The sequence below is a fragment of the Schistosoma mansoni genome, chromosome W (assembly GCF_000237925.1).
Source record: "Schistosoma mansoni strain Puerto Rico chromosome W, complete genome".
NCBI classification, from domain to species: Eukaryota; Metazoa; Platyhelminthes; class Trematoda; order Strigeidida; family Schistosomatidae; genus Schistosoma; species Schistosoma mansoni.
Genome location: NC_031502.1, coordinates 23,325,495 through 23,337,696, shown reverse-complemented (window position 1 = coordinate 23,337,696; position 12,202 = coordinate 23,325,495). Strand labels below are relative to the sequence as shown.

The following is a 12,202-nucleotide window of genomic DNA, read 5'->3' as shown; positions in this document are numbered from 1 at the left end:
AAATAATGTTTTCCAACAGGATTTGAAACACAGAGCACTGTATGAGGTAAGTATACATCCAAAAATAAGCTTAAATGAGCCTAACATCACAAAAGGAGGGAGGGTGTAGTCACTGACCAGCAAGTATTGATGGTGAGGGCGATGACTTCAATCCACTCATGTTCATGGAGCATAACATTTTGCTTATATCAGGCTCCTTATGGTTGAGAACAAGCCAATTGATCTGTGATATTGAAGTTGTTCTCCTACATTCACCATTCAGACTCATGTTTCTAATTTTATGCTGGATTATCTATTCTATTAAGACAACCTATAACATGCTAACTCAGACTTTTACATTGAAACTGTGTGGCAGGCATTGGATGAATAAAAAAACAGACAATAAGGAAAATAGTTGTTAGTTTTCTTAACACTCTACTCTCTATATTCACTTTCTGTTCTGATAAACAGTCTTCCTTATTCCGACCTTGACTTCTCTTAATTTGAACCTAATCCACCTCAATAAATATCACATCTCATTGTTCTTTATTACTGCATTCTCTCATCTGGAGCCTCTAATCATATTTCATTCTATCAACAAGAGCTAGTTTGAATTTAATCTAATAATTAATCATACCTATCTGTTCCACTACTAAATTCTAAGCATTGTTTATCGTTCATATCCAAATGCCTTGTTGCTACTCGGTTTCTGTTTTTTTCTTCAGAATCTTGCTCTAAGGGAAAAGTTGAGGAACTCCCGACATCTGGGACAAACTCGACGTACACGCTTTCCCAATGTCATAATTCACACCAAGCGCTCTGCAAGTCTACTTTATAACAACTATAAACTTAAAAAGATGCATTGCATAAATACTTAGCAAGATCGAAATTTTAACACAATTTTGCCGAGATTGGATCTGGTGTGTAACGTGGACGTGATGCCCCTTAGGAAAATATTTCGAAGTTTACACAGTATATCTGAACGAATGAATTGATATTCACTTTTATAGATTATATTTACTAAACAACTCTGCTTGGAATGCATACTATGAACCAGTAAATGTTGTAACTAGTAGATCATGCCTGTAAAAATGGAGTATACCTGCCCTTGCAGAAATATAATAGATTATATTATTATTATTCAACTGCTCTTATGGGAAATCGCAAAACGTCTTACACTACTCACAACGTTTGATTTTTTGTATGTACAAAGATAGTAGTACTAATTTTAAACCGAACATCATGGAATACTAAGCCACAGACAACGTGATATGTAATACAGATAAACAGTACCCTACAACCGATAGTCATAGTGTTCGATTTTCGATCAATCAGATATGCAAATTACTACATGATCAGATGAAAAAGCAATTATACAATATAATCTCCAATAAAATGAAGTTTAAAACTACAAGATTTGCTCTTGTTTCGTGAAACACATCGGGGAAAACTGTGTAGAGTATGTTTTAAACGCCTAGTGCAGCTGTTGGCTAAGCACCATTGACACAAAATCTATTCTTAATAACAGTGCGACGACACTGTAGGACTATTGTCCAGATCAGTGTTAAAAGCGTTTATTTTCCCACTAGAATAATAAAGCTGTTCTGAAATCGTATATTTTCCATAGGGTTATAACTAAATCAATAAAATCTTACGTGAAAGCCACATCATTGTCTAACTTGCCTCGTCCGAATGCGGAAGACATCATTATGCTGTTAAAAATTCTGAAGAACACATTTTAGCCGTTGATATAATGATATACCTTATATACAAAGGAAGAAGTTACAAGGACTGAACCCTCGTTCATGGACAACCCATGCAATGCCCATTAATTCTTCCCACGTACTCTTAAGTCGTTGGTGATGCATAAGAATAGCAGTGTTCCTGCTTCCATTGTGAACCCCTTAGTATCACAATGAAGTAAAAGTAATTGGTACATAACATTGGAACCGCATGTTCGGTTTTGGATTTTGTTTGTTTGGACGGCGTTTGGGAGGCGTTTTTGGTTAGTTCTCTGAAGATGGCTACTGTTCTTCCAAAGTTTTCTGATTTGTATAGTTTGAAAGAAGAAGTTGGGCGGTAAGTCTCGAAGTAAACTTAGTTAATTTATGTCACTCAATGTCTGTTGATTACATCATAACGATAAGTTTTCCTGTATTCTCAGTGGAGCATTCTCAATAGTTCGAAAATGCATTCAGCTCTCAACAGGTCTAGAATTTGCCGCTAAGATCATAAATACGAAACGCCTGTCAACCAGAGGTAGGTTTTTAATTGTTGGGTTCTTTATTGGTTTCTCTGGGCTTTCCATGAGTTATCAAATTCGTTGGTCCTTTATTTCCTCAGGACTTACTCATCCCATTGTTTATATCCGGTGATTAGTGTAGTGATTACCTTAATGACATGGAAAATACTCAGTTTAGGGGTGCATGCTATGGTGCTCACATATTTCTAAATCAAATGCTTGAATCTCTGCCCCTTTAGTTTTCCCATTCATAATATCAACTATGATCGAATTCTCAGCGCGCTTAGGAATACAAATTATTCACAGTGAATGCCTAAAACTTGTGTTCTAAGTAAACCCCCTCCAGCTCTTAACCTGACTGACAACTACTTCACGTCTCGCCTGTCCTTGCCATGTGGTATTCGGCTTTGCTTATGCTGCACCAACCTATCGTCATAGTAAGACTCCAAGTACTACCAAATGTTAGGTCGGACGCAACGTGAAACCAGGCACATGAGCACATTATTTCGATTTGTCATACCCGGTTAGCATAGTGAGATGAAATAGTCGGCGAATCCCCAGAATGGTAAGGGTAGTGACAGTTGGCGGAAATAAAAAATCTAGGCGTCTAAGATACTATTCGAAAACTATAAATCAGTAATTAAGGAATTTCTGGTAAATTTAGGAACTTGGAATCTAAGTTATGGCGCAACTTGTTACATTGGCTTCAGTGTCTGGTATGGATAACTGATCTTAGTTTAGGTTGTTAGACAGTAAACCGCTTAAAATATGTAAGTCATCCTGGCTCTGCTACGTTAATTCTTTTGAATATCATTATTTTTGTTTTAGCGACTACCAAAATTACAGCCTGTTTATTAAGTGCTCCATCTCACATGATTGTCATATTTTTGCTTAAATTTATGTTGACAATGATTCTAATAATGTGATTTAAGATCACACGCTTTTGACCTGGTTTTTTTAACCAATGACTCAAAACACTCATCCAAGTGGCTTGGTGTATTGCAAGCATAATATTTGTGTACCTAATCCCAACAAATTGTATCTACTTCATAAACACCATACATATTTTAACAAACAAAAATAACTTACAGTAACATCTTGTTTGCAGACATGCAGAAGTTGGAACGCGAGGCCAGAATATGCAGGCTTCTGAAGCACCCTAACATAGGTAAGTTTCGCCTATCTTTTGCTTAAAAGCTATGTCGCCTCCTCGAACTTGTCACCTAGAATAAGCGTGTTTGCATGTTCTCTAACACTAAGAAGTAATGGTTGTCGTGTGGCGTATATATATCTGGTACCCCCTTGTACCAATATTTGTGTTTGAATAAATAAATGATATTAGTTGTATAGGGTTCTATCAAAACCGGTCGTCTCACTCGACGTCTTCGAGCCTTATATTTTTTCGCAGTTCGTTATACTAGTTCACAATTCGAACGTATTCCTTAGAAAAACCCAGTACTTCCATCCGTCATTTGTATGTTTAAGTATGCAAACAATTTTTGAAATGAGAAGTCTTGAGTTCTGCTTCTGCTTTTACTTCTGTGTCCTTTAAACGATTAAATGCTAATTAACTGACCAAGTTCTCTTCCAATATCTCAGATTCGTAATTGCTTCCTAACATTGTAGTTATGATGATTTTCCACTATGTTTGTGTAAGTTAGGGATCTGTGATTCATTAATATCAATGGAGTACGAAGTACAGAAGCGTCACTATCACTAAAACTTCCCAAACTCCATAACTTCTGACATCAAAATACTAACTTCTGTACTGGTACTGCCTTTAAAAATATCCCTGCCTATTCTCAATGGTGGCAAAATCTAGCTTTGTATACTAGTTTGCTTTTGAACTCAGTACGAAAAGACAATAACGCTGCTTACGATCGCCGTGCTTTCCTGAACATGGCCAATCACCTTACTAGCTGTCGAAATAAAACAGGATTAAAATTATAATCTAGCTACAGTAGTTAATCTATCCAAACCGTTCCATATTACCACCTAAATTATTCTGTCGATAACTTATTATAAGTGCAGTTTAGAAAAACCTCAACCGCAGATAGGCATTTCTTTAGGAGGCTAAAAACAAACGGATTTTCATGTTAACTGTTCGTTAGGGCTTTATTATTCAGCCTGTCCCCCTCTTTATAATACTACAAATAATCATTACTCGCTAAGGATTTTCTAATCAGCACTCCATGTTGTAGCTCCTGAGAGTTTAAGTGGTCTTAGTTAACTGGTTACTAAATAGTTCAGTGGCTGACAAACTAGTTGATCCAAACGTGTTATCACCATTCACACTAGCAATCCAAGAAAGTTCAACAGGTGGAGTCAAGGTATAGAAATAAGCGTACTAACAACGGTAGTAAAATAAAACAAAAAAGGTAAAGTACATAAAAGACGAAGGTTGTTTAAGACAAAAAGGGAGATATGTTGTAAATTTCCTCTTACCACCTGAATCAACTTCAAATCGTACCACCTAGTTTCGAGTCACCTGTAACGTACGTTTCTTGAACTATAACAAAGAAAGCTACGTCCACTTGTAGACCTCAGTCTTAGGAGAATAATATCTATGGTCTAATTTCATGTTCTGAGTTGGTCACCTCAACCTTTTCCAATATACCGTCTGGTCGACTTGGTTAAGGTAGGTCCTGAGTAGGTCTACTTCACACGTCCTAGTCGATGAAGATTCACAGCTTTATCACTCGACCTACTTCATTTGTGCAGAACTCTACATCTAGCATCAAAGTCATTTACCTTATAGTCCCGCCACACATAAAAACATGCCTCAAAAATACTTTTAGAATGTCGTTTATTTTCAATAACCATTTAATAGCTTTAAGGGGGACTACCAAGTGCCAGGTTTCCCCTTTTTGTATACACCCATATATCGCACCATTATCCGTTGATTCAATCAAAGAAACTCAACCGAGTAGTTTTAACCCTTAGGGAGACTTGTCAGTCACTGACTCAACTACTGGCGAATAGTCAGTTCACCCGACTACGTATTTGGTTAATCTGTGAATGATGTCAGCATTATACAAGAAAGAGAGGCTACTGAAAACAAGTGACCATCATTCTCGATTGGATGGAATAGCATGTCGGACTCTATCACTTCTAAATTACCGAATGACGAGTACATTACGTGACTTCATTATTAGCATTTATAGTTTAAAACACTCAATGTCAAGGGATAAAAGTGGTTTTACCACAAAGCCACAAACCTACTTATCATGTATGTGCATATACTTCCTATCTATTTCTTTGGTTGGTATTTTATAATCGTTCTTCATTTTTAGTTCGCCTATACGATGACATTCAGGACGAAGGGTTTCACTATCTCGTATTTGATTTGTAAGTTTTGTGTCTTCAAATTGGTTACTAGTATTAACTATGATCCGAAAAACAAGTGATTTTTGTTTTCATATATATATATATACCTCAAGAAAACATGCTTCTAATTTTTGCTACCTTGACATGTAACGTGAAGGTATGGAAGAATGACTTTTGTGTTTACTAAAAGAGTTGCCCATGAATTATCTAGCTGTTTTAGTTCCTTTACTGGAGTTTTCGAAATTTGCAGCTTGACGTTCTTTAGCATGACAAACCCCACAAACATTTAATCAGTGATAATCCGATTCATATTGACAATACTTTCCATTCAGTTAACAGTAAACAACTGCCCCCTCCCCAAGTTCATTACGCAATAAGGATTACAGAGTAAGTTTGGAGTCACGAGTGATCATGGACCCAACTATTTCGGCTAGTTGATTGAAATAACTTCCAGGAAGTAACTAATATTTGCTGTATCTCCTCACAAAGGAAACCGGTAATAATCTTGTAACAAATAAACCACTACTGTTAACATCACACTCAACGTGTTGCATGTTATTATTCCAGATGTAGTGCAAGTACGTATACAGAATATCCGCTGAGTTAGCTTACAATCAGTGATGATCATAAAGTCAGTGCACTGTGTTCGTTCCTAACAGCTAACTCGTAGTTGAAGTTTCCCGATGTCATAGTGGAAAAAGTGAAAAATTAGGGATCTTGTGTTTAGATAATGATTGTTGTTTGTGGCATTTGTGCCTCGTTAACGGACTAACGCCAGACTTGTTGTCCACATGAAACGCGCTCAGTTAAACTCGTACAATAATCATTCTTACTCATTACTTCTTCGCATATAAAGATAAACGGTAGACGCATTCAAAGTACCCAGACTTATGTCAGTATTCCTAAAGCAATGGAATTACAAAGATATTTAAAGTATGGGCTCCATATATTTACCGTCTCAGGGATAATTTCACGGTATGGATAAGAGTTGTTAATTAAAAATAAAAAAGTGCATTTACTAATTATTTCCGAGTGCCAAAGTGCATCTTATGCTCTCATCTATCACAACTTTTGTGTACCGATCCCAGCAGATGTGTTTTCATCCCACCTTGACCACTGGATTTTTCAATATATTATTATCATAAACACTTTAACCTCCTACTTTCACACTCATATTTCAAACCTGTGTTCCGTATATAGTTTATTTACTGAGTAAGCTGATGCAGTGAATTCTTAGATTTTAAACTATTTCAAAGCTAAAAACTTACTGTTTGAAATCGGATGAATTTTATTCCTTTCATATATTTTTGTGTCACTGCAGTTCAATAGTCAAGTACTTTTTCGTCTACTGGGCTTTGAGTTTTCTGTTCGTGTGTGTGATAAAGCCAGCGACCTCATCCGATTGCCCAAACTGGTGTAGGTGGGACGAGGCTCGGACCCACGACCTAGGGGTTGACTGCTGGTACTACTAAGTTAACTTTACACTCTATGATGATAACCTTATTAATATTCTAAACTGTGTTGTTTTCATCATATAATTATATTAAACTCAATCCTTTTTAGAGTTACTGGTGGTGAACTCTTCGAGGACATTGTTGCTCGGGAATTCTACAGTGAAGCGGATGCTAGGTTAGTTTCTTTAGTGTTTACTGAGATGAATACGTAGTGAATTCAGAGGTATCTTTTTGTATATGTTATTCTCCTTAACTGTTTTTCTTTCTCATACTATTACTGTTTGTTTACTAGCTTGGTTCAAATGTCCTTGATTTATATGCTTACTCGATCATAAGACCAAAGTTTATAAATTTCATCTAGCTTCTGCTGACTTTGTTACTATGATTTTAAATCTTGCGAATAACCAATACTCGCTTTCTCATTTTTTTCCTCCAGTAACTGTATGCAGCAAATTATTGAAAGTGTGAATTACTGTCATCAGAATAATATTGTACATCGAGATTTAAAGGTTAGTAGTAGCGTTTTCACAGTGTATCATCGTGCTCACCACTCGTTATCATGTCACACATGTTTCACATTTACTTACGTTTTGAATCTTATTTTACGTGTTATGGACACCGATATTCTTTAAAACCTCCCATCCGTTTGACTCAATAAATTTCTTCTACTTCATCTCGAAATTGCCTATTAAAAGTTTTAGTGTGTTGTTTTATGGTGGTATTTCTTTACCTATTGTTTTGGTATGATTTTTATCTTAAACCATTACAATCACATTTTATCATGTTTTATGCGAAATCTTATGATGAATATTTTCCTAATGCATGACACTATTCGGCCACAATTTCGCTACCCCGTCCTAACAAAATATATATAATCCAAAAGTCTCTAAAAGACCTGTTTCGCTAATCTTTTATTCTCCGGATGACAGCAGATAAAGTTGTCATTACATTTTGTTCTATATTCTGAGTAGTAGATGAATTCATATATATATATATTTACTTGGTGGATAAACTCAACTATTGCTTATTCGAAATCCCAAGTATCTTTCAAGGGGTTTTCGGTAAGACTATATTTTATGGACGACTTTTAAATGACGCTAAAGTGATCTTGTAGATATTCACCTACTAACTAGTACTAAAGCAGCGCGAGAAATTAGGATTATGATTTGCAGTTGATAGTTAGGGTTAGGAATTAGATTTGGGATTTTCATCACGAACTGACATAAGCTAGAATGTCAAAACGCTATTTAGCCAAATGGATAAATAGATTTGGCGCCAAAATCCAAGACCTGTTATCTTACATCTGATTGGTTCGTCCATAAATTATAGTCTCTCCGGATTTTCAGTTTCGTTTACATTATTTCGTAATCATTCATTCTTTATTCCATGAGTGCGACGAGACCTTTACCTGATATCCCTCCCTCACACGTCACAATCCTAACAAATTATGATGTCACTATTATCATCCTCTAATTTATATGCCTATATTTACGAGACTTACTAGGTACACAAAATGATTTCTATGTGTGTAATTATTGTGTATATGGTTAGTGCTCTTGAGTTTAAATGACTCAAATAATAAACTAACCAATACAAGGACAACAGCATTAAGTGGAATGAAGATAAGAGAACATGAGGAGGTTTGACTGTTGTCCATGTCGTTAGAACGTTCTAATGGACTCTGATTGTAAATGATGTGGAAGTAATCATATGTGTCATAAAATGACTAGTGTTCATCTTGGAATCAGTAAAATGAAACTCGTTTTTGTGCACTAAACTATTCACGATACCATTTCACAAGCCTTCAAAACACCTTGCTTTATAACCAAGTTTACTTTTTTCTAGGAGAAAGACATTTTCGCACGTATGTAACAATATCAACGGATCCCATTAAAAACGTTTACGAGATTTGTTGCAACTGATAGCAATAAATCGTTGTTAATTATTCTTTCAGCTGTCCTGTACTTAACAAACACATGTGGGTTTTTCATAAAATTGAATTTGTTTTACAGCCAGAAAATTTGTTACTTGCTAGTAAATCCAAAGGGGCTGCAGTGAAACTAGCGGATTTCGGTCTGGCAATAGAAGTTCAGGGTGATCAGCCAGCTTGGTTTGGTACGTTTCTCTTAAGCACATACATTTGTTAAATTTTTGAATCGCTATGCTTATGTATTTCATTACAAAAAGACATTTTTCCTTCAGTTTACGCAAATACATTTACAGTATTAAAATCGCAGCCATACTTTTTCAGTGCAGATTTTTAGAAATAATGTTTAGTAAGAGAACTGATTATTTAACTCAAGTGATTAAATAAACGGTACTTATTTCATTTTTTAAGTGGATGGGGACATATTGGTACTGTAGATAGTATTATGATTACTTTTATCTATACCTCACAATGAACTAACAAAGAGTTCGTTTGTCGTTTCTGTTTAGTATGTTAATTATTTTTCTTGCTTTCACTTATGTGCTTTACATCACAAAGTTAACTTTTTGCCATAAGATAGACAAATAAATTTTCACCTTAGCCTTATTTGATTTCTAAAATTTCGTATTTTGTAATGTTGTAAATCATATGATAAACTTGAAAATAACAATGGATCTACCTCAAAGTAACTTTTTTATTTGTTGTGTCGAGGAATTGTTTCTTTTACCTTTTTCTAAATCCGTCTCGATGTGTTATAGACGATAGGTCGTTATTGAAGAGTATATGTGATAAATCTTAATAATTCACTGGTCGAGTTGACCTTTGCTTTTGGTTCGACTATGATCACTGAACCCTACCTTCTTACTTTCATATCTAGTTGGAATTTTTACTCCATAACTGTTAATTACCTATTGTTTTCTTTTAAATATATGCTTTAATTAGTCAAATACTAAGCGTTTTTGTATACACTCAGAAATATCTGGTTGACTAGTGGGTTATCCATTCGACAAGCCAATGGATCCCCATTGATGATACAAACGTTTTCAAGAATTCCCTAATAAATGAGTGTAAGTATCCTCTGTACACCGTTTATTGTCTAATCCCTCTACATACTAACTGAGGATATTAGTTAATCGATGTTTTAGATAACCTTCTGAAAATTAAAGGATCAACAACTCTCAAAAGGTGGATTTTTACAGATGTTTATGAAACTCGTAGCAAAATCAGTGGACGGTTCGAGTGGAACTCAATATACAGCTGTTTTTGTCACAGTATCATATATTCAATTTTTGTTGCTGAAGTGCAAGGAAATTCAACAAATTAACAGGCTCATTTGTGTTTTTTAGAGAGGCGTAGAACATCTTTATCAGAAATTATCTTCGGTGGCAACTTTCCTTTCGAATAAATATACACTGTAGCTACATTTCAACGACACTACACTAACACACGATTCACACCCATAAAAACTTTTCATGCGAAGAATTTGAATAAAAGTAATCAATTACCCCATTTTATGTCGCACATATGGTTTGGTCCTCAATTGTCGCTTCCAAATTCGATTCTTTTCCTTTCATTTTTATATGAGAAACTAAAAATGTTTTAAAAAGTCTTTTCTTAAAGTACGAATTAAAATCAATCAGAAAAGCTTTTCATTCAATCACCCTGGGCAACTTATAAATCAAATGACCATTCAGTGTGACCGTACAAATAATGATGAATGTGGAAAAGTATTCATAAAGAAATCAGGAAATCTGACTAGTCACTTGGAAGAATATACCTGGGAAAAACACCTCAGTAACATACCAAGATTAAAGAATTAGTGAAACATTTAAGAGTCATAGATAAATAGTACTACTGTCATTTACAGTATACTGTAATATCCAAAATCGTAGTTCTTAGGTACAATAAATGATTTCATGTGTTTTATGCTTGTTGAATTCAGGCTTCTGATCTCTATCGTACTACTGCTCAGGTTGAGTCAAATCCAGAAAACATCACGCCTACTTTCTTTTTTGGACTATTCGTGTGCCAACCAAGTCGTTACCATTTGCATTTCTAAATCATAACTATGGCTAAAAGTCCCATAATATTCTGGTGTTTCCCGAAGTAAGGGCACAATTGTTTCCCTAGGTGGAGTTGTATTCGTGGACCAGTCGGAAAACGTTTTTGAAAGTTACTTTTACATACTTCTCAGGTATATTTGGTGCAGATATACAACTAGTCATCATTCACTTTTATTAACTGGTGTAAAATATGGTTGTGTATTTACATAATTCTTTTCCATCTTTACCTTACATGACCTGGTGGACATACCTTACATTCAGGAACTCAACTAGTCTGATGTGTAACATCAAACTGTTGATATAGTTATCACTCAATTTGCGAGAAAGTTTTCGTCAGCAATGTGTGAATGGAAACGTTGATAAGTTAACGTTACAAAAGCGATTTCGGTTATCGCGAGAACATGGCAAGAGAGGGAGAGAGAAAGTAATAGACCAACGACTTAGTGCATATAAATTAATACATATACGTATGACATAAAAAACATAAGTCCAGTGTTTATTAGAAACAGTATGCGATCAATGATCTATGCTTGAAAACATGCAGATATGAAATAGAAAGTAAAAAAGTGCATTTAAATTTTATGTACGGCTACTACATTAATCGCAACTAAGTGTTTTCTCACCTTATCTATTTGAATGTGATTGTCTAGAAGTCGAAACATCTGACTCTCAACGAATGAGTTGTAGCTTCGAACTTCGCTGCACCTAAATCAGTTTTCATAGCCAAACCATATTACTAAGTCGTTAACTAAGATTTAGGTATACATACGTAGTTGGATTAAAATTTATTCAGTGTTTCAGCTTACAGCATCTTATTCGGTTTTTCTCTTGCCATCTTAATTTGAAAAGTGTTATGATAATAATTTTTTAGAAAACTATGTTTATCTGCTTTCCAAATGAATGGCAATATCTTCCCCTGACAAAATCACTCATGAAGCAAAGCAGACATGGTCACTACAACTGTTAACGCCATCATAAAGTTTATCTAATCTGTTAAAGACTTAATACAAAAAAATCTTATGCCACATTTACTATTATTTAGTGTTTTGTATGCTAACGTTAATCAGCATCTCTTATTGCTATGATTTTATTATTTTTTAGAATGTTATCACACTTTGTTTATTAGTTTTAAACCAAGATAACAATCTACCATCTGTCTTGCCATATTAAAAAATATATATACTTGTCGAACTACAGTAATCCTGGAGAA

At 35.0% G+C, this 12,202-nt stretch overlaps 1 protein-coding gene across 3 annotated transcripts in view; it reads left to right on the top strand.

Moving 5' to 3' along the window:
- Positions 1–1,977: 1,977 nt before the first annotated feature.
- Smp_011660.1 (protein kinase) overlaps positions 1,978–12,202 on the top strand; it is a gene marked incomplete at both ends in the record, with an annotated part of 47,069 nt that continues 36,844 nt past the window's right edge. The window contains 7 exons of one of the 3 annotated variants that reach the window (XM_018789025.1): positions 1,978–2,058; positions 2,144–2,238; positions 3,330–3,389; positions 5,515–5,569; positions 7,112–7,177; positions 7,439–7,511; positions 9,015–9,117. In XM_018789025.1, the coding sequence (XP_018654510.1) occupies positions 2,000–2,058; positions 2,144–2,238; positions 3,330–3,389; positions 5,515–5,569; positions 7,112–7,177; positions 7,439–7,511; positions 9,015–9,117 (511 nt within the window). Of the gene's footprint in view, positions 2,059–2,126; positions 2,239–3,329; positions 3,390–5,514; positions 5,570–7,111; positions 7,178–7,438; positions 7,512–9,014; positions 9,118–12,202 lie in introns of all 3 variants that reach the window. The other 2 variants (XM_018789026.1, XM_018789024.1) reach the window with 2 other exon arrangements.